The following is a 26,575-nucleotide window of genomic DNA, read 5'->3' as shown; positions in this document are numbered from 1 at the left end:
GAGCTCGGGACTGCCCGGCGGGGCCGCCCGCACCGCCCCCGCCATGGCCGCGGCTCGCCCGGGGGCCCCCCCGCCGCCGCCGCCGCTGCTCCCCCTCCTGCTGCTCCTGCTGCTCCCCGGTGGCCGCCGCGCTCTGGAGGGTGAGTACCGGGCGGGCGTGCCCGTCCGCCGCGCCGGGGCCCGGGCGACCGCGCACGGGTGCACGCCTCCTCCGGGATGTCCCAGGCCCGTTGTGGCTCAGCTCGACTCGTCGTCGCGCCGCGGATGCCCGGTTGTCCCTGCGGAGAGCTCGTCGCCGCAGCCCCGCTCCTAGCGCTTAGCCGCCCTCAGTAGGTTTCAGAGTCAACGCCCCGTGGAACGGAGCCCGGCGCGGCAGAGCCGCGGCATCCGCGGCCGGCGGCTGCTGGCAGGGAGCGGCGCCTCTTTGGATACTCGGTTCACGTTTCGAGGCTTTTCGCCACGACCGAGAGGGCTGGAAAATTAATATTTCTTTCAGTGGAAGCTCGCGGCGTGCCAGAACTGGTGGGGCCGCGGAAGGAGTGTCTGTGTGCCGTGTCCGGCTCCATCCCTTCCCCGGTAGGGCTCGCCGCGCCCGCTGCCTTAACCCCCGAGGCTCCAGCGTGGGACCTCCGGGGCGAGTGGCCACGCGTGCCGCATCTACCCCCGACCGGGTATGCGCTCCGCGGCTCTTCCACCTTCGAGTTCCGATGGAGTTGGGAATAGAATGGGGAGTAATTCTCTCCCCCTTGGAGAGTGGACGCAGGTCCGCGGGGCAGCGCCGTTGCACCCCCAGCTTTCAGCGAGGAAAGAGGCTTTTGGCCCCGCTGGGGTACCGGGGATTCCCGGGCGGGCAAGGCGGGTCGCACCGGAGAGAAGGAGGAGAAGAGGGCCCGGACGGGTTTTTGTCTCGGCACAGATTGTGCGGGGCTCCGGCCGGAGTGCCAGGGGCGGCGGCGTTCCGGTGTCCGGTAACCGAACCCGCTGCCGGAGCGGCGGGAGGGGGCTGGGAAGGGAGGGACGGAAGGGAAGGGAGATCCCCCGGTCGGAGAGGAGCTGTGGGTGCCCCCGCCCGGGGGCTGCTCGGAGAGGGTGTCGTGCTCGGGCTCCCGCTGCCGTCGCCCCGCGTTGCGAGGTTCGGGCCGCGGCGCCGGGGGTGGCCGTGGGCAGGAGCCCACCCCGCTGCGGTGGATGGGGGACGTCTTTCCTCCGGCTTTGGGCTTTGTAGAAAGTTTGGGGGGTGGTTGTTGTCCGCGTTCCTTTTCATTCTCCCTCCGTGCGATTTTTGTTTTTTCTTTAAAAGGGAAAAAAAATTAAAATTCCTCGTCCTTTGTACGCTGTAGGAAGCAGAGCTGTGGGCCTGCCGGGTCCGTGAGCTCCCGGCTAAGCGGGGACCCCGCGGCAGGAGGGGAAGGGAGAAGCGAGCAGCACTCAGCTCTCGCGGGATGGAGGTTCCCGAGCGCCCGCCCGGGGATCCCTGCCTTCTGGAGAGGTGCCGGAGGATGAAGTTGTAGGCAGGGAGCCCGGCGAGGCCCCACGCTTGCGGGTAGCCCCTCACAACCTGCTTCCCATCAGCGGTTTGGGAATTTGGGAAGGATAGCTGGCGTGGGGGCTGGCAGCACCGATGTGCATCACCTGGGGACGGTCCCCCCAGTCCCTGGGGAGACAGGGAGCCCCAGCCTCTCCCCCGCTGCCGTCCAGGGATGGAGCAGTGCAAAGAGTCTGATGGAGAGAAAATAAACAGCCCCTGCTGAGGAGTCACTGGGTTTTTTCAGCTTCCCGAATGTGTGGAGGGGTCAGTGGCTGAACACACCATCTGAGAGGTCAGGGCCCAGCTGGGTGCCAGCCCGATGGAACCACTTCGGGGCTGGCTGGCGGCTGCCCAGCAGTTTTTGGGCTGGCCCCGATTCCCCTGGGATTCTTTCTCTCTCTGTCTCTTCCTTTTTTTTTTTTTTTTTTTTAATTTCTTTTTTCCCCCTTTGCTCTTGTTCAAGCTGGATGGAAAGTTGCAGCTGGCCTGGAGAGGCTTCTGCCTTGCCCAGCTTAGGGAAGCCGCTGCTCGCATCAGGGTCAGCAAGCTCCCACTCTTCTGCTGCGTTGGGCATTTCTGTCCATGCTCAACGCTGCTTCCTGACGGGGACCAGCGCGTTCCAGTGGTTACTGTAAATCTCGTGTGCACGTTTGTTTGGATATTTTAGTGCTGATCATAAATCTGGCGTGGCCATAAATCTGTACGCACGTCCTGCAGACAACAGCAGTGAGCAGTCCCCAGACCCCGGCCACTTTACCGTCCCCTCCGAGGTGCACTGGGCTGGGCTTACAGCTGGTGCCGGGCTGGAAGGGCAGGGGGCTTTGGGGCTGGATGGCGCTCCCCGTTCCCAAGGGGATGGTGGGGAGTAGGGTTTCTTTACAAGGCCCCACGGGGGTGGAGGAGAAAAGCCGCGCTCGGCAGCAGCTCAGTGAGGGCTTTGTGCTGCCGAGGAGAAAATGGTTTCTCTCCAGATCCTGTAAGTGCGCTGGGTTTGTTTGAAGTCACAATGTGTTTTTCTTCTCCGGTTCAGCAGTCCCCGGGCCGGCTGCAGAAGGAATGCTCTATCCGGGGGCAACAGCGGATCCTTTCTCCAGCACAGGGGTTTGAGCCGAGGAGTTTGTCCCGGCGGGGCTGTGGGAGCAGAGGCCCTGTGGGGAGCGGACGTGGTGGAACAGCATGGGGAATGTGCTGCGTTCCAGGCCCTTGCCCACCATCCAGGGGTAAAACCCCAGGCTTCAAAACACCCTGGCTCAAGGGAGCATGGACAGCCACAGACTGGATCTGCCTGTCGCCCTGGGGGTGCGGGTGGACTGGGACAGGGACTTGCTCTCTCTAGGAGCCACTCTCCCAGGCCATTCCTGCCCTGAGCAGCCACTCTGGATTCAGGACTCCATTTAAACTTGGGGTTTCCCGCATGCTTCCCCATAAACTCCCATGAAGAAGCATTGCAGTTTGCTGCACGTAGTCCTGAGCAGACTTGGGCTCTAGTGAAATAGCCAAACCCCCCAACGCAGCAAGATTTCTAGGGGGGATTTTCTTCATCTGGTCTCTGCCCAGTGGCACCTTGCAGACCCCAGCAGGGTGTTACACAGATTGACCACGCTTCTCTCTGCACCGGCAAACCCCTGCTTAATTGACCCCTGTGCTGGAACTGCCAGGTATTTTCTTGGCAGAGAGATTTGCTTTCTGTTTAATTACTTTTCACAGAAATGGCATGTTTCTTGGCGGGGCAATGGGAGAAGTTGGCCCTGCTGTTTTATGGATGCTTGGGGTAGGGCTGTGAGGGAAAGGGGATCGTGGGGCTCCGCAACACTCACTGGATTCATTAAATCTCCCATTCCTCACTAAAAGCTGCACTTGAGGAAGCCTTCCCGTCCGTGCTCCCGAGGAGGGGAGAAGGGCTTTCCTTTGTGTGAAGTGAAGCATGCGGAGAGCCAAGGAGAGGGAAAACTTGGAGTGTCGGGGTCCATTTGCAGCCCCATGTTTCTGCCTCAGTGTACAGCGAGGCTGTGGCTGCCGGGCCATGCCTGCCCAGCCCTTGCGATTGGGAATAGCGGCCTCTGGTTTTTAAGGAATGAACCGAAACTCCTTGTTTTGTTATGATGACTTACTGCAAGAGATATTTGGGGAAACCAGTTTGTTGCATTTTCTTTCCGTGAGCCGTTTGCTGCTGCTGCTGGAGCAGGGGAGCTTGGTGTTTAATTAAAACAGCCCCAGCAATCTGAATCACAGACTTGCATGTTTTTAAAATTGTAGCTGTTCCTGTTGTGCTGAGTCAAACTGGTTTGTCGGGATTAAGCGTCTCTGCCTGGGAGCCGCGCTGGGGGAAGGGTGCTGGGGCGGCCCCGGGGTCGGAATCCCCACTCTCAGCTGGTGCAGACCACAGGGTGGGTGTCAGCCTCTCCCGGAGGAGAACCCTGGGAAAGGGGGACTATACCCAAGGGCTGCGGTGGAGCTGGTGGTTGCCATTGCCACAAGCTTCTCAGTGGTTGAAACCATAATGAGGTGCTGTTGTTTCTGTGTCCAGCATGTTCCCGTGAAGCGTTTGGGGGATGGTGGGGATGGGGGTGCCCCTCCAAGGCCAGGAATCTCCTTGCAGAGCCTCATGCCCCAGGGGATGAGCTGCCATCTTGAAGGCCAGGCAGCCTGTTGCAGTGACACTCCCACCAGCCTGGGACCGTCGCATTTGAAGTCATGTTTTGGTTTTTTTATTGCATTTTTGTTGTTGTTGTTGTTGCTCCAAACCCAGCCCTGTGCTCTGGCTGGGCGGTGCTGGCAGTGGGGCATGGGCCGTTCCCTCACAGAGCTGAGCCCCAAGTGGGAGCCATTTTGTAGGGAGGGCATGTGGGCATCCTGCCTGTGGAGGGACAGGCTTGGCACAGTTGGTGAAACCTCATCCTCCTATGCTTGGGGACCATTATCACCCGCCCTCAGCATGGCCATGGAGGAGTCATGGAGCCAAGCTTGGGAGTGGGGCAACGTCCCCTTTCTGCAGGGCTACGTCCCTTTCCCACAGTGCCGCCGTTCCCAGAGGGGCTGCGTCCCTCCCCTGGTGCCCACTTTCCCCTCGGCGCAGCCCAGTCCTCCAGCCTGTGCTCCCTGAGTCAGGAGGTAGCGAGCCCAATGCTGGCTTCGCATGGCCACCCCGCTGAAGAGGAACGGGAGCCATTTTGGGAAGAGGCTGGAGCACAGCAGCATGGCTGAGCACCGGGCCCATCGGCTGCTCTCCATGCATGTGCCAGCGTGTGTTGGCTGAGGGTCCCAGGCTGGGACAGGGGGGAGGATTTTGCTGGGGGGGTTCTCTTTATTTTATTTTTGCCCATTGCTAAGCCCTGCTGTGCTGCGGGGCCTGGCGTTTCTCATGCATGTGGCAGGAGCTGTTGACAAACACCTGTTTCCCAGCCCCCTCCCCAGGAATGCCCCGGGGGCCCTGCGGGGGCTGCAGTGCCGGAGGAGTGGGCGGCAGGGATGTCCCCTCCCAGGGGAGCCCTCCACCAGGACTCTCCTGCCCAGCAGCAGCTGCAGGGGGATTTGAGCCTCCCTATTCCTCTCTGAGGTGTGGCTGTTGCACAGGGCTGCCAAAATCCATCCCTGTCCCGGGGAAGGGACGCTGCTGTCCCCATGTCCCCTGCACCCACTCCTGCATCTCTTGGGTGCTCAGTGCCTGCCCAGCAAGGGCTGGGTCGCGGGGGGACCCCGCAGGGAGGGGGGGGCATGCACACACGGCGTGCTATCCAAGGCCTTTTTTTATTAATGAGAAAAATGTGCAGGGCTTGAACGATCGCCAGGAACAGATTTATTCTAGTTCCCCAGAAATTAAACCGAAATGAAGGAGCGAGTCAGCCCGGCCCGGCACCCCCTCCTGACTCTGTGCTTGTTTTAACTTTGGAAGAATCTGACTTTGGGGGTGGGGGAGGTGGAGGAGAGAGGGGGGGCAATATTTGGGTTTAAGCAGTTCCAGATGGGCTTGGTGCTCTTGGAGAGCTGTGGAAGAGAGCAGAGAGCAGCGCGGAGATTTGGGTAACTGCCCCAGGCAGTAGAGAGGAGGGAGATCTTGGCAGAAACTCCCACTCTGTGCTGCCGGGATGGGATGGAGCTTGGCAGCCAAGCTACCCGTCTGTGGGGCGAGCCTTTGGATGTGCACCGAGTAACCTTTTTTGGGGAAGGGGTGGGGCTTTTTTTTTTCTTTTAAATGTCATTACTCCTTCTCTGGGCACTTTCCAAAAGTACAACCTGGAAAAAAATGGAGCTGGAGGGGGAGAGGGGCCTTTTGGATCTCAGCCTGACGCAAACGGTTGCCCTGCGGAGGCAGGTCTGCAGTACCGACCGCCTTTTCTTCCTTCCCCTGGGGACTTTGGGGCTCTTCATCTGGCCCCACCAGCCCAGCTCAGCTTGGTGGCCCCGTGGGGACATCTGTCCCATGAAACCATGGCCACAGGGCAATGGGGTCACAGAGAGAGGTGGCAGGAGCATCCCCATCACAACATGTCCTGGAAACAAGGGTGTCTTTGCAGGCTGATTTGCTGCCTATGTCCTAGTCAATGGCATTTGTGGCTCGAACAGGTCTGGCATCTCCTGATCGGATGAGTTATTTCTGTGGCAGCAGAGGACGGCTGCGTGGCCATTCCTGCTGGGGACGGCGACCTATAAATCTGTCCTGCCTGCTGGCCATAGAGCTCCTGCCTGCCTGGCACAGCTGGTTGCATTGTCCCTTTGGCAGAGAGCTGAAGCGGGCAGCCCCTTCCCCTGGGCCAGGCAGGGACATTCCTGTCCCAAGTGGGCAGTCTGGTAGCAAGCAAGGATGAGAGGATGTCTGTGGGATCTGTCCATTCCCCTTTGCACACAGCCTGGCACAGCGAAAGCATCTTGTCCTCCTGGACAAGCTGAAGCAGCAAGTACCAGGGCACATCCACCATGTGGGCAGGGATGGCAGCTCTTCCTTGGCCAGGCTGACCCTGGAGTAGCACACTGGGCTCTGACATCCGAAATCCCTATGGTATTAATAGAACAGTAATTGCAGTGCAGGGCTGGGCTTGGGCAGCTGGCTCCCATCCTCTCCCAGCATTGGTACGGCCTTTCTGCAGGACCAGGGCCTGGCAGCAGGACCTGGCAGGCTTTGGGCAGTGGGCTGCACGTGTCCTTGGCATGCAGCTGGAAGGCAGAAGCTGCTGTCCCAGGCAATAGTCCCAGGCTCCCAGTGCTGTGCTTTGGAAGGGGGTGCTCACAGTGTGATGCTGGTGGGTGCTGGAGCCCAGCTTGGTGTGGCCCTGCTTGTAAAACAGCAGAAACCTGCCCTTCCCGCCTTGATCCAGTTTGTGACCAGGCGGAAAGGAGCACCCATCCCTCCCTGCATCCCAGCCGCTGCCACTTGAGCTGCCTTTTGCAGAGCTGGCACCTGTCCTCTCTCACATGCTTCAGTCTGTCTTGCAGCCATCAGGAAACAGCTCCTGGTGAGGAGCACGTGGCCGGAAAACCCTCTTCAGCTGGTTAGCGGATGGTGGGTCGGCAACAGGGCAGAGCTGGATGGAGGGAGCATTCCTGTCCCCCTCCGCCCCACATGCCAGGCAGCTCCCAGTCATCTGGGATCTGGACCTTGCCAATGCAGAAGGTGCAGGACATTGGGATCGGGTGGGGAAGACTATGAGAGAGATGCAGTAGGCCAGTGGCTCAGAGCCACAGGACTGTCTCCTGGCTTGAGGTTAATACCCCAGTGTAGGTGTGGGATTGGGAAATGAAGGATGCATCCTTGGAATTGGAGTTTTGGGCCCTGCTGTGAGCTTACCATGGTTCTGGCAGAGCCAGAACTGGCAGTGGTGAATGATGCTGGGACTGGCAGTGCTACCCACCCCTGGCTGGGCTCTCTGGGCAGGCACTGCCCGGCTTGGTGTGTGCATGCGCCCTGTGTGCGCAGAGGGGCCTTAATCTCAGTTGGGGCCTCTGGGCCCTGCCATAATGCAGAAATAATGAGTCTATTATTAAGTGCCCACAGTACTTCTCCACTCCGGTGGCTCGCCTCCAGCAGCAGGCAGAACCTGCCCCGCTTGAAGTGGATGTGTCATCATTTGCCTCAGCAAATCCGATCTCCTTTGATGATGGGCCAAACGCCCTTGGCATGAAGGGCCACAGCTGTGATACAGGCCCCTTTTTTTTCTTTCTTCCCCTCCTCTCTTCCCTTTGTTCCCAGTTCATTGACAAGTCACCGGCTTGCTTCGGACCTGGGACAGGTGGACATTGGTGGGCATGGGCAGTCAGAACCCCCGTGCTGCCCGGGCGAGGGATGGGGTGGGGGCCAGCTCCCACGGCAGCCTCGCGTCTCCCCCCTTGGCGCTGGGGAGCAGCAGGCGCCCTGCTCGGCATAAGGACAGGTTCCCAGCGTGGGCGGTGATAGGGAGTGCTCCAGCCCTTCCCTTGGGCTGAACCGCACTGCCTGGCCTGCCCAGCCTGACAGTCGGGGAGGGCAAGGGTGGAACCAGCACAGCCCCCTGGCCTTGCACTGGGTGCTAGGGTAGACCGGTGTGCAGGGGGTCCCCAGAAGAGATGGGATTCCTGGGGGAGGATGAGTGCATGTGAGCTGTGCAGCATGCTGGCAGTGCTGCCAGCCCCATCTCTGCAGAGGGAACTAGCAGACAGTGCCTGCCAGAACCTTCCCCAGGCTCCCAAACCCCATGCCTGGCACGTCCACCATGGGTACCCCCTGACCACCGAGGATGCCTTCTGGTGCCCTGCCTGCTGCCTCCCACCCTGGCTGCAGCCTTCCTCCCTGCTCTCCTGGCTCTTGACCGCATCAGCACGAGCCTCTCCTCCCTGCAGTGCAGCTCCGGCACAAGGGGCTGCCAAGTGCTGAAACCTCCCAGCACGCCACCTCCTGTGCTCCAAATCTGCTGTCTGTGGTGTGCTCCATCCACGGAGCACGTGGGCTGAGCGGGACGGGAGAGCTTTCTAAGTGCAGGCAGCATGTGGAGTCCCCTAGCCTTGGAGCAGGGACATCCCCTGCCGGGGAGGAGGATGGCTACAGGGTTTAGCTGGGGTCGGAGGGGAAGAACCCTCCTGGAGGAGGAGGAGGGATCTGGGTGAGCTGCATGCTTCAAGAAAACGTGTTGCGGGGTCTCCCAGACCTGACGAGCTCACAGGGTGCTCCCGTGGCTCAGCTTTTGTGTACGGAATGCTTGTCAGCGGGAAAAGTGCAACCTCAGGTTCTCTCCCACAGGCAGCTCTTTGTTCCCAGATAAAGGACCTTACACCAAAGGCCCTTTGTGCCGCTGCTCAGAACAGTGCTGGGATTAATTGTACCGATAGGTGCTTGAATGGAGAGCACGCAAGGCCACTCGCTCCTGGCGTAATTATCTTCAAAACCGAGAAGGAAATTAAAATATGCAGAGAGATGCCCCTTTTGGTGGCTTTTTGACTAGCAGGCAGTCTCCAAGATTTAAAGTGAATCTCTAAACAAGCTGGCATTCCTTCCAGAGAAGAAAAGCATGGCAGTGAGGGGAAGAGGCATCTGGCACTACCGTTAGCAGCCACCATGGTGGAAGCCAAGCCATGTCCTGGGGCAAATGGCCTGGCCATTGATGGCATCTGCAGGAGTTCAGCGTGGGGCAAGTGGCCACATAAGGCCAGTCTGGGCCACTTGTCCCACGCTGAGCTCCTGCAGACATGGTGCCATGGTGTGCATAGCTCCCAGAGAGCATGGGTACGTTGCAGAACAGGTTCCTCTGTTTGCAGTGAGGCTGCGTGGGTGTCTTTACTAACTTTTCTCCCTTGCCTTCTTCCAGGATGCTGTGGACTTGCATGAGCTGCCTTCTCCTCATCGGGGCAAAGAGCTGGCATTCTACATTGCTAGCGTATCCTGATAAAAGCCATCAGTCCACGTATTCAAAGGAGAGAGCGTTTAAAGTGGAGCTTATTGGTGGAGACGATTGAGTCTTCCCCAGTGGCTTCATCTTGAAAGAATTTTGATATTTCCCCCCCCTTTTCTGGCTCAGCCATCACTGCTGCGCGCGTCTGCCGCTCAACAGCGCGAGACGGGCTCTCTGGGCCTCTTAAGGGGGGAGTTCAAACGTTTTCGCTGGCCTCAGACCATGCATGCTGCATTCCTGAGCCTCAGCACCGGGAGAAAGAGGTCCCTGGCTCCAGATGGGTCCTTGCCAGGGCTTCAAACACCTAGTGAGCTGCTGGGGACTCTGTGGAGGTGATGGGAGGGCTGCTGGTAGGGGACCCCTCGTCTTTGCAGCTCGGGATGTGCTTGGGAGGGGACTTGCAGGGCAGGCAAGAGGCAGCCAGAATGATGCTCACAGCCCTGTCCAAGGAGTAAGAATCTTTCCCTGTCCCGGGATCCCACTCTGCCATGGAACTCCTGCTTCGATGTGGAGTCAACCATGGCCAGCTGCACTTGCTGAGCATAGCAAGGCTCCTGCTCCATCTCTTGCTTTTGCCCAGCTGAAGGTAAGGAGAGGACAACTCCCCTGCGCTGCAGAGAGTGATAAAGCAAGCCTTAGGGTGACTTCCCCAAGCTGGTGAAATTGGGAGCCAATTTCCCGTTGACTAATGGGACCAGGCTCTTGCTGTGGTGTGCGGGATTGAAGTGGCTTTGACTCACTGTTCAGCCAGCCCTGACGCCGTTCACGTCCCTCCACAGTACCTGCAAACCTGAACCGCGCCAGGAAATCACTGGTGACACCTCTCAGGCCACCTCTGGCACCATGGGCCGGAGGGAGAGAGCAGCTGGTTGGTCCTGAACCACTGAAGCCCAGTGTTTTTGGGAGAGAGGACCAGGTTCAGGGCCAGGCCACGGTGAGAGCTCTGTGGCACCTTTAAGAGCTGAGAGCAGTTTCTGCAGCTCAGCTCAGCATGTGCCACCAGACCCTGGATCACGCAGCACAGAAGCCCACAGGGCCTTCCACCCACCGCCTTCACAGTGGCAGGCCACAAGGGTCTGGGAGGCTCCACTGACCCCACCTGGGTCACTCCTATGGCTGCAGGAAACCCCCACTGCCCTCTGTGATCAGCCTGTTTCCTTTAGCTGAGTTGCTCAGTGATTTTTTTTTTGTTATTATTATTTCCCCTCCCCGCTCTCTCTGTGTGGTTTACGTGGCTCTCACGCCAGCAGCCAGCTTGGCTCTGTCAGTTTTTTCTCTCCTCTGCTGGTCAGATGGCAGATGCTGCCAAATTAGGATGCAGGCAGCGAGCCTCCTGTCCAAGCTGAGGTTCTGCCCACGGCTGACACTCGAGGGGAAGGATGCTGCCGGAGGGGACGACTGCTATGGCAAGCGCTTCCTACATGGGACCTGCTGCTGGGCAGGAGAGTTCCCGCATACCTTGGACAGGTTTGGGAAGCAAACACCCACCATGGTCTGGTCAGTCCAAGCTATTCTGTGGCTTGCCACAGCATCCTTATGTCGCTCTACTTGCGGGCACACCCTGCCACCTAGTTCCCCATCTCCCCAGCCTGACTCACCGCCACAGCCGCTCATCCATCAGCAGCCCCAGCCCTGAGCAAGCCGGGCATCCCTTCCCCGCTCGTCCTGCAGAAACAATCCCCAGCTGGCTGTGCCAGCAGCAGGGCCTTGCACTGGCTGGACCCACACAGAGTATCCACACCGGGGGCTGGCAGCCCCGCACTGTGAGCGCTGAGCACACACTTGGCTCTGCTCACCGCCAGCACGGCATGTCTGGGCCCTCACGGCACCGCTGTGCCCTTATTAGGGCAGCCAGTGCGGGGCCTGTCCCTCTGAGAGGTGTGGGCAGCCCCCTTCTGGAACCTGCTCCCCCATCATCTGGCACTGCCCACCCGCCCTGGCAGCCACCCCACGCAGGGGTCTGGGAAGCGCAGCAGCATCTCCAGTGGTCTTGTGGCCATGCAGAGCCATGCTTGGAATCCTGCTGGCATTCAGTAACTGATGGTGTGGGAAATGGGAAGGGAGACAGATGACGGCTTGGTATGTCCCCTGGGCACGTAGTGCCATGGGACCAAGCAGAGGCTGCCTTATGGGTGCACAGACTCATTCTGCCCATCCTGTGTCCCACCTTCCTGCATTACCTGCTTGGCAGAGGGCTTCTTCCTTCTGTCCCTCTGTTTTTGCCAGATGCCCCTAGTTTGTTTTCTTGAGAAACAGCAAATAACCACTGCCCAGTAACCATCTCTGCACTGGTGTCTGTTGTAGATGGTGCCGCTCTGCACCTCTCCCGATAGGGAGCTGGCACCATTAAAGGTCTTCCTCCTTCTATCCCCAGTGCCATGTCCACTGCTAGTGCCACCAGCCCGCAATGGGACTGTGTTTGTGTTTGCTCCAGGTGAACAGCCTGGGTGAGAAGCAGGCTCGCTGGCCCAGCTGGGAACCTGGCAAACCACGAGGCCGGTCAGCGAGCCCACGTGTCCCCGAACGTGCTTGTTTATCTGTGCTGCAGTGGCACCCACAGCCTGTGCTCCCAGCCTGTCTGTGGGTGCTGGCTTGGGAGCTGCTGGCAGGTCTCCCTGGGCTCAGACACGGGAAGAAGGTGTTTACCTCCGTTTGGGCTTCATCCGAAGCCCTGCCATGCGTGAATGCTTCCTTCCTCCTCCACACTTCCTCCCTGGCTGGGTCAGCCTGGGGTTTTTCTGGGGTGGGAGGAAAGAAGCTGAAACTGCCTCTTGCTGTGGGGCTGAGCCATGGTGCTGGTACAACTGAGCTGCCCTGGGATGTCCTTGTGCCCCAGCTGGCGTGAATGAGCTGTTCCCAGCCTGCTGCTGGGTCTAGGAGAGCCATGGCTCCCTGCCCTTCATCTCAAGCCTGGGTGGGCTGAGAAGTGGACGGATGGATGGGCAGCCCGTGGGGAGCTGCACGGGGTTTGGGATGAGGCCATACTTGCAGCTGGGGAGGGGGATGCCCTCATCCGGGAGGTGTTCTGGCGCTGGTCCTGCATCCTGCTCGGTGCAGGCAGCAAAACCCCCCTGAGCACGCCAGGGCCTCCAGGCATTTGCATCCCCCTTCCGCAAAACCCCCCCTAGGCAGAAGATCCAGAGGACCCCGGGGTGCCGGCTCCCCTCCAAACAGCCTAAGGGCGATCCCTGGAGTGGGGCTCACAGGGCCAGCAGCTCACAGAGGGGCCATTGGCCCCTGAGCATGTCAGTGTGTTCTCATCCTTGCGTTTCACTCCCGGTTTTTGCGCGTGGTGCTCGTGCGGAGCCACGCGGCTCTGCCCGGGATTAGCGACAGCTGCCTGCAATTGCAGCTCTTCCCAGACAAGCGTCTCGCTCCCCCAAGGCTGGGGCTGGGGCTGTTTGGGGAATGCTGCCGGGGTGGTTTGTCTTGTAGTCTGCTCCAGGAATGTTGGCCAGACGGTCAAATTCTTCTCCCCTCTTGTAAAATGAGTGATGTGGGGCGTCTCTGGGAGAGCAGCCTGCCAGTCCCTCCTCCTCTGGATAAACCTGCCTGGCCCGCACCGCCCTGTCATGGGAACGGGCCCTTTCAACCCCAGCCACAGTAAATACGCACCCTGCCAATGCAGAGGGGGAGGGTGCGGACAGGGGCGCCTGGTCTTCCTCCTTTGGCACCCCCTGCACTGGCTGGGGGGCACCTTTGGCCGTGCTAGTGGCTGGGGATGGCAGCCTGTCCCCATCTCCCCCTGGCCACCTGGCTGGCTCCTCGTCCTGCCGCTTGCCTGTTCCAGCACAGCTCTCTGGGGACGCCTCGCTCTTCCTGTTCTCTTGACAGGAGAAGAGAAATCTGGAGTCTGTCTGTGCCGCTCCCTCCTCCTCCCACCATGTCTCACCCCCCAAGTTGCTGTTTTCCACAGAAATGTCAGGCTCAGCTCTCCTCTCCCCCACTCCTCCTGGTTTTTTCCCCTCTAATCTTGGCCTTCATCTCCAATTACTTCTTTCTCTCCTTCCTTTCTCTCCAGAGACCCTGATGGACACGAAGTGGGTGACCTCTGAGTTGGCATGGACAACTCATCCAGAGACAGGGGTAAGTTTGGAACCAGAACAGGTCCTGACCTCCAAAGGGCAGAGCTGGCCCTGGCCCCATGGGAATCATGGTTTCTCACCAGTGCCTTTGTGAAGCTGGCTACATCTTTTCTCCTTCCCTCCTGTGCTTATCCTCACCTGATGAAACCATCTCCTCTTGACTCGGTGCCAGCAGAGCGGGAGTGCCATGGTCCCTGGCCTGGGTTGCTCTTAGTCACCTTGATGACCAGGAGGGTTGTGACGGGTGGAGGTGCAGCTGCTGCTCTTCCCTGTTGACTGTTGCCTGTTCCCCCCCACCCTATGCCATTCACGATGTGTCCATGGCACTGACGTCCCTGGCTGGGGATCTAACCCTTTCCTTCTCAATCTCAGTGGGAAGAAGTCAGTGGTTATGACGAGGCCATGAACCCCATCCGCACGTACCAGGTCTGCAACGTACGGGAGGCCAACCAGAACAACTGGCTTCGTACCAAATTCATCCAGCGCCAGGATGTCCAGCGCGTCTATGTGGAGCTGAAGTTCACTGTGCGGGACTGCAACAGCATCCCCAACATCCCTGGCTCTTGCAAAGAGACCTTCAACCTCTTCTATTATGAGTCAGATACGGATTCTGCCTCCGCAAACAGTCCTTTCTGGATGGAGAACCCCTATATCAAAGTGGATACAATTGCCCCAGACGAGAGCTTCTCCAAGCTTGAGTCTGGCCGCGTGAACACCAAGGTGCGCAGCTTTGGCCCTCTCTCCAAGAATGGTTTCTACCTCGCCTTCCAAGACCTGGGAGCCTGCATGTCCCTCATCTCCGTCCGGGCTTTCTACAAGAAATGTTCCAACACCATTGCTGGCTTTGCTATCTTCCCGGAGACTTTAACAGGGGCTGAGCCCACTTCCCTGGTCATCGCACCAGGCACCTGCATCCCCAATGCAGTGGAGGTGTCTGTGCCCCTAAAGCTGTACTGCAACGGTGACGGCGAGTGGATGGTACCCGTGGGAGCGTGTACGTGTGCTGCTGGATATGAGCCCACCATGAAGGATACCCAGTGCCAAGGTACGTGCATGGCAGAGTGATCATGGCTTTTGTCCCCATGGGTGCATTGCTGTGAAGGAGGTGGTTTTGTGTTGAGCTCGATCTGGTTTTGGAGGCTTTTCCCTGATGAGGGAGCAGGGTGATATCTTAGAGGACTGGTCTGCAGTTTGACTCCGAAGCCTTAAAGCCTTTGCTTTCTGGACTTGTGCAGTGTCTGCTGGGACACACTGGTGAGCAACCACCATTGCATCCTCTGCAGGATGCATCCCCTTGCACGGAACTGCAGCTGAAGGCATGGCCCTCAGCAGGGATCCAGCACATTTAAGCCCTAGAGCATTACCAAAATCTCTCTCTCACCGCTGCTGCCGTATCCAGCACATTCCCTCTCCCTCCTGCAGTGCGCATGGCTGGGGCAAGTGATTGTTCTTGGCAAGTGTGATTTCACGCTGCTTGTGCGGAGGCACTCGGAAGCACTGGTGGTGAGCAGGGCTCTGCTGTGGGAGAAGCCATGCTGATGCATGCTCCCCCTGCCAACACTGAAAGCTTGCAGCAGGGATGGTAGGGAGCAGCACGAAGGCAGGGGATCTGAAGCTCCCTGTTCTTGCTGGAAGGGAAGGAAACATATTCTGCGCATGGAGATATTGGGGATGGAGAGCCACCCTAGCAGCAGGATAGCTCTGTGTGAGTCCTGCAGCTCTCCCACGATAGCTTTGGTGTTGCTGTTTAACCCCAGTTCGGGTGTGCTGATAAGAAAAAATCTGTCTGGATGGATGTTGCGGTCCCTTGGGGTGATTTCTTGGGAGCTGGCTTGGAGCTTCTTGGGACCCTGCCCTGGGGTGGCTGGGGTTTAGGGCAGAAAGGTTGCTGTTCCCCTTGGCTGCAGGCATTGCACAGGGAGTGGGATGCTGGCTGGGCCCCCAGTGCTGGATGCCTTGTGCTCACCGATGACGGGATGCTTGGCGCCGGCCCTTTGCTCTTGGCAGGGGCCATGTGATTTGGGACGGGCTGTGACGGGGGCTTGGGCCAGGCTGGCCTCCCTGTTGGCTTTGGGAGTTGACAGCCATGCTGCTGTGGCTAATTAGGGAGAGCTCAGTCTCCACGGGGCCACAGCTCTGCCGGAGATCCAGAACCTCCAGCACCATCAGTGCCAGCACAGCCCTTACTTCAGTGCCACAGCCCCCTGCGTCAGTCTTGTAAGCAGCCAATCTGGCTCCCTCTGAGCAGATGGACACCAGTGCCAGGCATCCATCCACACTTCAAACTGCACTGAGGTCCGTGCTCCTGGGAAGCTGCTTTCCTTCTTGCTTGGACTGGGAGATCTTAGACCATACACAGTGTTGATTCTTTCCCAGCAGAGAGTGGGGTTTGGGCACAAGGTGATGCAGCTTCCAGCCAGCACTGGGGCTGTGCTCAGGGGGTAGCATCCCAAGGCAGGACTGAGAGCTCCTCAGATTACACTCAGGAACCTGGGGCAAGGTCCTGTCTCCACATCCGCCGAGCTGGACAGACCCCCATGTGGCAGCTTTCCCAGCGCCTTTGATTTCCCACCAAGCCCCAGCTTCTGCTGCAGCAGGCAGGGAAGCCATGCTGGGCCGTGGGCACGTCTCCATCCGGCAGCCTGCCTTCTCGCTGGGCAGAAGCGGCGGTGTCCTCACGTTTCTCTGGGAAAGTTGCGCTGCGCTTGTAGGATCAGATTTTCCGCCATATGATCGTGTGTTTTAAGTGGAAACAGCTGAAGAAGGGCTGGGAGAAGCTGGAGCTTCAGCTCCTTTTCTCCTCTCGGCTGGATGTTCCCTTACTCCATTTCGAGAGTCCAGCAGCACCGAGAAGTCTCCCAGCCCCTGTGTCATGGGCAGCAGTGTGGATGCAGCCCCCCAGAGCTGGGGTTTCATCACTCCTGCCCCAGGGAGCCCCCGGAGGCTTCACCGCGTGGGCGAGCAGCGCTCCAGAGTGCCAGATGGCATTTTAATAAATAACAATACCCAGTTACTGCTTAGATGGGATAAGCCCTGTTGTAAATCTCCCCCTTTCCCCAGACTTTCAGTGGCCTTTGAAGATCTCCTCCTCCTCTTTATCTCCATCCAGAGCCAAGATTAGAGCTCGCATTCAGACCTGTTACAATGCAGCTTGTATCCCGGTCCCTCGGGAGCGGAGGGCTCATCCTGCCCGACTGAAGACAGTTTCTTTGGCATGCTTTGTAAGGCGATACGCCAGGCTGGTACCTGGCGCTCTACTCCTGAGTTGCCACAGCATTGATTTGGCATCTCATTCTCAGCCTCATTATCTTTATTTAATTAGCACGCGGCCCTTCTGGGGGTTGTGCCGCTTCCCACACACTCCCTGCCATGCAGAGCTGCAGAGGCAGCTCTTGGAGGACAAGGAGAAGCTGCTGGCCAGGCAGGGGGGCAAAGGCTCCCACATGCCTCCACGGGCTGGGGTGCACTGCATTCCCACCCCAAGCCCTGCAGCCCCTGGGGTTCAGCCTTCCCCCCAGCCCCACCCCTTCTCCTTTTGCTTAGGAGGCACCCAAAGTGTTCAGGGGATTTGGTATCAAGGAGCTCCCCAGAAATGCTCTTGGGCATGTGCTCCATGATGGATTTGTTGGGATTTGCACCCCTTGTATTGCCAGCTTCACATAAAGACAGAGAGGCTGCTGTGCCAGGGTGAGCAGTGAGCCCCCTCCTTGCATGTCCTTCTGCATGGGGAAGCCCTGCAGGAGGGCTACAGTGCCCCCAGAGCCTGCACCCCACTTGGGAGGGGGGACTGAGTCTGTGTGGTGCAGTCCGTAGATACCCAAACCATAGGAGCAGCGGAGGTGACAGTGTCCAGCATGACACCACACCTTCCTGAGACCCATTTTTGAGTCTTTTTGGTCGTTCTTTTCTCATGGCCCCAGGCACTGAACATTTGGGCACAATCAGTAGGTGAGTGCAGGTCAGGCTGGGACCAAAATCAGAATTTTTGCAAAAATAAATTTCCCTTGCAATCAGTGACTAATGAAAACATCACCCTGAATTAAAGAAAAAAAAAATTGCCAAGCAAGCATTGCACTTGCCAACTGTTTGCAGCTTTGCATTGCAACATGGGCTTGCTGCATGAAACCCAGGAAGTGAAACTGCCTGGGATTAATTGCCCGGGCTTCCAGATCAAAGGCAGCAGCAGGGAAGGCAGGGAGAGCTGCCGGTTTACAGCCAGGCAGTTCCACAATGGGTTACTTGTAACACAGTCGAGGAAATCTGCCCCTGCTGTCCTGCCTGTGACCCGCTGTGGCTCAAGAGGCAGCTTTGCTTATTGAAATTTTTTTCTTCTTTTCTTAAAAAAAAAAGAAAAAAATTGTTTTCCTGACTGTTCCTTGGATGCCACTTCAAACCCCCAAGGGCTCTTTCCCTTCTCTCCCTTCAGATTTACTCCATTCACTTTTGGACTGCACTAGTGTGAAATATTTTCACCCAAAGGGTGATTATTTTACTTTTTTTAAAATAACTGCCTTTTAAGAGAGACTTAAAAACAGAGTTACCGCCTCAGCTGTAGCCAGGCTGTTGCTTCCACAGCTCTGCTCCATCTGTAGCCACTTACGACAGCGGGAAGGGAGCGAGCTGTGCAGGTTCATAAAGCACAGATCGTCCCGAGCAAACCTGACTCTTGCCTCTAAAGAAATTACAGGGTTGATGGGCAAAGGGATATGATCAGTTTAATTTATCTAGGCTCAGGCGAGGCGTTCTACTTCAGTCCTACAGGGAGAGAAATAGCTGGAAGGATGCTGGAATATTGTAGTGTGAATGGGAAAGCAGTCAAAACATGAAACGTGGTAGTTTGGAGCTGGTATTTCCCAATGTGTCACGGCTATCCCTGCCTTCCCCAAGGGAGGGGACCCCAAAGTTTTGGAGATGCACACGTGGTTTGTTGCTGCTTGCCTGCATCCCGTGCAATAATGGAGGCTGCCTACGGGATGAGTCACTGCTCTCTGCTGCTGCCAGAAGGGTTTTATTTCGGTGTTTTTTTCAGCTCCCTTCCTTGAACTTTATTCACCAGGGTGGGAATTGTATTTGGGAATAGTACCCTCCTCTTCCCCCAGCTCTGTGTTGCAGCTCTTCGACACAGGATCAGGCCCTGGAGGTGGGCAGCTGATGGAAATCCTGGAGGGGCTGCCAGAAGCAGCCGGATGGCCGGGTTTGCCACGCCGGGTGTGCAGTGCCCCATAGAGGGTGCAGGGGCAGCTTTACAGCAGGGCTCTTTTACTGTCCTCCTCCTTCCCACACCCCACACAAATCCCCTCTGTGGCTGATCCCTGCTGTCAGGCCAGGCTGCCTCTCCCTCCCATCAAACCAGCGGCTCCTCTTCAGACCGGGGAGCTCTGCTTCGGTTCCCTGACCTGTTATCCTGTGGCTGTCACTGACTGTCATGTTCTCCCCAGAGGTGACCGCAGCACAGCACCAGGAGATGTGATCTGTGTGCAGAGGTTCAGAGTTGTTATTTTATTTGAGGACACTTCAGCAGGAAAATTGCTTATGCAAAGCTCTCGGTAGGAAGAAGGAAGCCTGGCTTCCCAGCTCCGGCTGGATGGAGTCACGTTCCCACTCCAGAGCTCCCAGGCTCGTTCCGCAGCGTGCCGGCCAAGACAGTGGTTGTTGTACAGGCAGTTTCTTGCAGAGAAGAGATGACACAGCGGCTTATCCACCAGGGGCCTGGGATCAGCTTTCAGCTCGGTTACAGCCTTCAAATGTGGCGGCTGAGAGCTGTCACACTGCCACCAAGGTCTTTATGCTCTGATTTATTAAGCAGAGTTGGAAACTTAAAACACTGGAGTGCATGTGGGCCTCGGTCCCTCTGCTGCTCTTCCCCTTCTTAACAAGGCTGGTTCATGGCTCATCCCCCTCCTGCCAAGGTGGTATGAGGATGCAAAGAAATGGCCTTCATCCCTTTTGCCTGCACTGGGCACTACTTAGGGGTGGCAGGCAGCTGCCGAAGGACAGCTCTGCCTGTCCCTTCTTCCTTTGTCTGGGAGGCCACTATCACCTGTAACCCACTGGGCACCGGCTGGCCCTCTGTGTGCGGCAGGCCAAGTGCCCTCATCCCTCCTGCATCCTTTGCAAGCACCTGGCTGTCCTTGGCTGCCATGCCTTGCTTGGGCGGTCAGCTTAACACAAGCTTCACTCTCCCCCCAACAAGCCTGCTCAGGGGGTTTTGACCCTGATGGATCTGGGCTCCTCTCCATAACCAAAGCATGTTTGGCAGCTTTCTGAGCCCAGAGCATTCCTGTCCAAGAGGTTTCAGTCATCTCTCATTCCTCAACAATCTGGTTCCTTATGTGTGAATCTGCATCCACCCAGTTTGAACCGCCTGGGACTCCAGACGGGGTGGGTCTGCCTGTGCCGAGGCTGCTCTGTGACCTCTGGGCCTCTGCTGTCCACATAAAGACACATTTTCTGGTGGCCTGGGTGTCCCAGGCTGGGGAGACAGAAGCCCTCCTGCTGGCCTCCCAAGGAACAAATCTGCGCACTCCTTTGCCTTCCAGCCTGCACAGTTGGGACAGGCAAAGCTTTCATTTCCAAAGGGAAGGCCCAGAGGCTGGGTGAACTCAGGTCAAGGAGCTGGAGTCAGTTGAGCCACGTAGTTGGTCCTGTTTTGACCAAAGAAGAGCCTCCTTGCCGGAAGGCTTGCACCCTGGGAGCAGGAAGCAGCTCCTGACACCCGTCCGGGCAGTGGGGCTGGAGAGCAGGCAGTCATCTCTGTGAGGGGCTGCTCTCACATCCCCCTGGCCTGCACTGGAGCAGGGCTTCTCTCTTGGGGTTGTTGCTCCCCGGTGCCTGGACAAACCAGGGGCCCAGGACAGCACCTGGAGCTGTGTGTGGGTCCCTGCAGGGCTGGCCCTGCAGCATGTGACTCACAGCACTCCACACCCCGTGTGGAGCTGCAACCAGCCGGAAAACTTCCACAGAGAGTGTCGGGAGATGCCTCATAGCAGGAAACTTCCACTTGCCACAGCCTGGTGAAGCACCAGGAAACCTCCCCCTGTTTTCAGGATGATGTGTGACAGGCGTGGGAGGTGGGAGGGTTACGTGCCCTCGGAGCTTCCCTAACGCAGTGGAGCGAGGAGGACGTGCCCTCCTTCGGGGCCATCAGTGCTGATGCTGCCCCAGCTGTGGCAAACAGGGTGATGCTGAAGCAGAGCTGGCACCAGTGGGTCTCTCACCTCATCCAGCTGCAAACAGAGCACAGACTCCGCTTCCTTGGGCAGCACTGTGATAAACTGGGCTGTTCTGAGGTGTGGGTCAGGTTCCCGAGGCTGCTCTGCTCCTCAGCTCAAGTGCTGTTAATCCTTTCACGTGCCCCTCATTACAAATAAACACCTTGCGGTGCCAATTGGGCCATATCCCAGGACTTGTGGCTCCTTGAAGGACCCTGATCGGAAGCGGAGGAGGGAGGTGGCAGTGATGCTGAAGCAGCTCTTCAGCCAAGGACCTGCAGGAATGTTTTCATCTCTCTCAGCACTCCACTTGAGCCGACCTCGTGAGGTGCCGCTGCCCCGGGACTGAGAAGTGGCTGAAGTGCCTGAGGCGGAAGGTTTGGGGCTGAGTGGCTGATTTTGGGTGGTAGAGGCCTCTCGCAGGGGCTGCTGCGGACAGGGCTGAGGAATTCTTTCCTTCCCAGCCTTATTTCCCCAGAGGATGGACCCAGCACTGTGAAGGTTGCCAGGCCTGGAAAGCAGCTTGGCCTTCCTCCATGGAAGGGAGCATGGTAAAACCCTTGGAAAAGGCAGTGAAGAAACAAAACTGACAAATGGACCTCCTGGATGGACCTGCCCTGGCCTGCCATACTGCTGGTGGTGACCAACTCTTCCCACCTCCAGTTACCTTAGGCCTGCTGCTGGAGCACAGCATTTCCTGGCAGAGCTGTGCCTGGGCCGGCTGGTGCTTCCAGCTGCCCACTCTTCCCACCCTCCCCAGCCTGGAGCACTGCATCCCTGGGCACGGGTGATGGTGTTGGAAAGGCTCGTAGAAGGCCTGAGGTCTTCAAGTCACTGATGTAAGATTTGGCAGGGCAGCAAGGAAGGGTCTGCCCACCTGTGGTGGGAGCAGTGAGTGTTTCTTGGGTTCACTTTATAACTCAGGTCTGATTTTCTTTCCTCTAGCGTGCGGCCCGGGAACCTTCAAGTCTAAGCAGGGGGAAGGTCCCTGCTCTCCCTGCCCTCCCAATAGCCGGACTACCTCTGGAGCAGCAATGGTCTGCACTTGTCGAAACGGCTTCTTCCGGGCAGACACGGACCCCGCAGACAGCGCCTGCACCAGTGAGTCCTCCTCGGGGCAAGGAGGGGAGGCAAGGGAAGCTGTGGAGGTGATGGGGATGTGTGTCTGGGAGGGGGGTGTGTGCTGTGCCCATGCCAGCGGTGAGCTGGACATGAAGACACCCCATCGCTGCCCCTCGCATTTCCCTGCAGGTGTCCCCTCAGCCCCTCGCAATGTCATCTCCAACGTGAATGAGACGTCGCTGGTGCTGGAGTGGAGCGAGCCACAGGACACGGGCGGGCGGGATGACCTGCTCTACAACGTCATCTGCAAGAAGTGCAGCGTGGAGCGGCGTCTGTGCACCCGCTGCGACGACAACGTGGAGTTCGTGCCGCGCCAGCTCGGCCTCACCGAGCGACGCATCTACATCAGCAACCTGATGGCCCACACCCAGTACACCTTTGAGATCCAGGCCGTGAATGGCATCTCCAACAAGAGTCCCTACCCTCCCCATTTCGCCTCTGTCAACATCACCACCAACCAGGCAGGTCAGTGGAGCCACCAGGGAGCAGGGGCTGTGTCTCGTCCTCAGAGCAGAGTGGAGCAGAGATTTCCTTCTGACAGCCTGGGAGGCTGCAGTCCTTTGTGGTGCCGCCTAACCGGCTCTCTGGACCTGCATCTAATCCCCTGGGTAAACTGTCCTCTCTGTTTAAAGCATGTTCCTAGAGGAGATGAGATCAGAATGCTTGCAAGTGGAGAAGAGTAGGGCTGGCAAATGCTCCAGAGAGCTCTGGATCTCCTAGACCTACCCCAGAGATGCTGTGCCTGCTGCAAAGGGAGGAGGAAGGAAATGAGATTTCTCTCCTGTGTGCCTGGGAAGGCTCAGCACCAGCCCAAGCCTTCACAGGCAGCCAAATGCTCTGCTGTTCCCTCCTTCCTCCCGCTCTGGCCCCGCTCCAGCGTGCTGGTAATCTCCAGCCACTGCACTCTGATCTGATTTCACGGGTCTTGCTGCTGGGGTGGAGCACAGAGCTCCTGGCGAGTGGAGGAGGGGACAGAGCCCCAGTTTGGGCTGGCAGGGCCCTTCCCCAGACCAGTTTGCAGCTAGGCATGGGGTGAAGCATTACCTCAGTGCTATTTCTGAGGCTGCTCTTGGTGTTGAGATCACACCTCCTTATGGAGACTTGGGGGAGGCCAGTCTCAAAGCTTTTCCATGCCTTTCCACCAAGATTATCCAAGCATGTCCCAGGCAGAGAATCCCCTACAGTATGTGGGATGGTGGAGGGGGAAACGTGGCACAGGTGGCTCATTCCTCTCCTGCCCTCCTTCCTAGCCCCATCTGCCGTGCCGACGATGCACCTGCACAGCAGCACCGGGAACAGCATGACGCTGTCATGGACTCCCCCAGAGAGACCCAACGGCATCATTCTGGACTATGAGATCAAGTACTCAGAGAAGGTAAAACAGGAGCAGCCTTTTCCCTCCTCCAGCCCTTGTAGTTGGCCATCAGCACCATGGCAAAGGGGATCCCTGCAGACATGATGCCTGGGGGATGTGGGAGCCAGCAAATGGAGGGTGGCTTCACAGAGGTGACACCCACATGTCTCCCCTACAGCAAGGCCAGAGCGATGGCATTGCCAACACAGTCACCAGCCAGAAGAACTCAGTGCGGCTGGACGGGCTGAAGGCCAATGCTCGGTACATGGTGCAGGTCCGGGCACGCACCGTGGCGGGGTATGGCCGCTACAGCCTCCCCACGGAGTTTCAGACAACTGCGGAGGGCGGTAGGTACCGGCACCGGGCCACCTCCATCGCCCAGCCCTCCCATGCGTGCCCCATTCCCAGCCTGACTGCTGCTTGTCCCTCCATCAGGTTCCACCAGCAAGACTTTCCAGGAGCTGCCTCTGATTGTGGGTTCAGCCACTGCAGGGCTGGTGTTTGTCATCGTGGTGGTGGTGATTGCTATCGTCTGCTTCAGGTACTGGCTTCTCAGGGAAGAGGGTTTCAAAGCTGGGTTTGGGGGTTGCTCACGTCTGCCACAGAGCTTTCCCCCTCCCCAGAGTGGGCAGAGCTCTGCAGCTCCAGTCAGAGAGTGAAGGACTGGACTGGCCACACGTGGGTCCCAGAGCAGGGGTCCCGTGGGAGGATTGTGCCTCTGCTTCCCCAGGACGAGCTGGGCTCTGCCCAGGCTCCTGCCATGCGCTCAGCACAACTAGGCCATCTCCTCCCATCGCACCTCGGGTGGAGGGATGGCTCTGCACACAGGCTGCCAGAGGGAAGGCTCTCTGGCATAGGCTGGCCATGCTGGGATTTGGAAGTTGGCAGTGAATGTCTTTGCCCCATCAGGAAAGGGATGGTTACTGAACACCTCCTCTCGTCTCCTTTGGGCAGGAAGCAACGCAACAACACCGACCCCGAGTACACAGAGAAGCTGCAGCAATATGGTGAGTGTGAGCCCAGCAAATGGACTCTGCTTGTCCTCTCCAAACTCCTACCCTGTGCAAAGGGGCAGCCTTTGCTAACAAGGGGTGGGCTGACAGCCAGCCAAGTGGCTTGGCATCTGTCACCCATGGTGTGTCCCTACTGCTGATGACTTCTGCCCTTGCAGTTACCCCTGGGATGAAGGTGTACATTGACCCCTTCACTTACGAGGACCCCAACGAAGCTGTCCGGGAATTCGCCAAGGAGATTGACATCTCGTGTGTGAAAATAGAGGAGGTCATTGGAGCAGGCAAGTCCTGGGGTTGGGCACAGCAGGTGCTGAGACTGCTGCCTCTCACCCTGTCCTGTGGCTCACCACGCTGCTCCCCTCTCTCCTTCCCACCACAGGGGAGTTTGGTGAGGTGTGCCGTGGGCGCCTGAAGCTGCCTGGCCGCCGCGAGATCTTCGTGGCCATCAAGACACTGAAGGTGGGCTACACAGAGCGGCAGCGGCGGGACTTCCTGAGTGAAGCCAGCATCATGGGCCAGTTCGACCACCCCAACATCATCCACCTGGAGGGTGTGGTGACCAAGAGCCGCCCAGTCATGATCATCACAGAATTCATGGAGAACTGTGCGCTTGACTCCTTCCTCCGGGTGAGCATCCATCTCCTCCTGCCCTGGGTTGGGGGCTGCAGTGCATGGGGAGGCAGCAGCTCTGAGCCCTTCCCCATCCCTCTACATGGTCATGCTGGTGTCCCCAGGGTTAAGCTCTTCACAGACATAATGAGTGGAAGAAGAGGGGTGGCTCTAGGGAGGAGGAAGGTGATGGTAGCACGTTGGGATCCTTCCTCAATCTGTTCAGGGTGTTGCAAACCCCTCTGGTCTCTCCTCTGGTAGTTGAATGATGGGCAGTTCACAGTCATCCAGCTGGTGGGAATGATGCGAGGCATTGCCGCTGGCATGAAGTACCTTTCGGAGATGAACTATGTGCATCGGGATCTGGCTGCCCGCAACATCCTGGTCAACAGCAACTTGGTCTGCAAAGTGTCTGACTTCGGGCTCTCTCGCTTTCTGGAGGACGACCCGGCTGACCCCACCTACACCAGCTCCCTGGTATGGGACACTCAGGAGGGATCCACCAATTTGGGGCTGGGGGGAGACACCTCAAGTATGCATTAAATCATGGAGCTGTGTATCCTTGCAGGGGGGCAAGATCCCAATCAGATGGACGGCTCCTGAGGCCATTGCCTACCGCAAATTCACTTCAGCCAGCGACGTGTGGAGCTACGGCATCGTCATGTGGGAAGTGATGTCCTACGGGGAGCGACCTTACTGGGACATGTCCAACCAGGATGTAAGTGCTCTCTGGGAAGTAGGGAACTGGGAGCTGTAGGCTGCCTGTGGGAGCCCAGGTGGCTCACAACCTGCCTCTGCATATCTCTCTGCAGGTGATCAATGCTGTGGAGCAGGATTACCGCCTGCCACCCCCCATGGACTGCCCCACTGCACTGCACCAGCTGATGCTGGACTGCTGGGTGCGGGACCGCAACCTAAGGCCCAAATTTGCACAGATCGTCAACACGCTGGACAAGCTCATCCGCAATGCTGCCAGCCTGAAGGTCATCGCCAGCGTCCAGTCTGGGTCAGTGACATCCTTGTTTCCAGCCAGGATTTACCTCAATTCCAGGGAACACTGGAGTGGTTGGGAATAGAGCTGGGGGAGGGCAGGGATAAGAAATCTCCTCTGCTTCCAGTTACACCTCTCCATCCCCTGCTCCCTGTGACCTGTGGCTCTCTTGCCCTTTAGCATCTCCCAGCCTCTCCTGGACCGCACTGTCCCAGATTACACCACCTTCACCACCGTGGGAGACTGGCTGGATGCCATCAAAATGGGACGGTACAAGGAGAACTTTGTCAATGCTGGGTTTGCCTCCTTTGACCTGGTGGCACAGATGACTGCGGAGTAAGTCCCTGCTTGGAGGGGAGGAGGGAGCAGACTGGGACTGGGGCTGCTGTACACTGTCCCTTGCCTGTCTGACAGCCGCCTCCTCCCACCTGGGTGCATGGTGGTCTGAATTAAGGACTGAGATTCAGCATCCAGTCCCAAGGGAGTTCAGGTTTAGGATTCAGCATCCAGTCCCCTTTGGTGTTAGAGGGAGCACTGGAGCTTGGGAGAGGGCTGTAATGATGGATAGGTTCCTTGCCCCAGTGGGGCAGGGCCACTTGTTTATGTTGCTGAGGGCTGAGTCTTCACCTTTTCCTTGCAGGGACCTGCTGAGGATAGGGGTGACGCTAGCAGGGCACCAGAAGAAGATCCTGAGCAGCATTCAGGACATGAGGCTGCAGATGAACCAGACGCTCCCAGTGCAGGTTTGACCACAGGGGACTCTGCATTGGAACGGACCAAGGGAACCTGCCAACCAGGTTCAGTTT

At 58.1% G+C, this 26,575-nt stretch overlaps 1 protein-coding gene across 1 annotated transcript; it reads left to right on the top strand.

Annotated features, from left to right (window-relative positions):
- Nucleotides 1-43: 43 nt before the first annotated feature.
- On the top strand, nucleotides 44-26,575 carry EPHB3 (EPH receptor B3; the record flags this gene model as incomplete). Its single annotated transcript, XM_082288247.1, has 16 exons — nucleotides 44-140; nucleotides 13,406-13,470; nucleotides 13,842-14,514; nucleotides 21,626-21,781; nucleotides 21,932-22,267; nucleotides 23,053-23,177; nucleotides 23,335-23,503; nucleotides 23,592-23,697; nucleotides 24,066-24,163; nucleotides 24,328-24,450; nucleotides 24,549-24,796; nucleotides 25,040-25,255; nucleotides 25,347-25,496; nucleotides 25,591-25,784; nucleotides 25,950-26,105; nucleotides 26,410-26,575. The coding sequence occupies 16 exons, from the start codon at nucleotides 44-46 to the stop codon at nucleotides 26,516-26,518; spliced, it is 3,021 nt and encodes a 1,006-aa protein (XP_082144373.1). The 3' UTR covers nucleotides 26,519-26,575.

This window comes from Coloeus monedula, assembly GCF_965178545.1.
Source record: "Coloeus monedula genome assembly, chromosome: 10".
Taxonomy (NCBI): Eukaryota; Metazoa; Chordata; class Aves; order Passeriformes; family Corvidae; genus Coloeus; species Coloeus monedula.
This window is presented reverse-complemented; position numbering and strand designations above follow the sequence as displayed.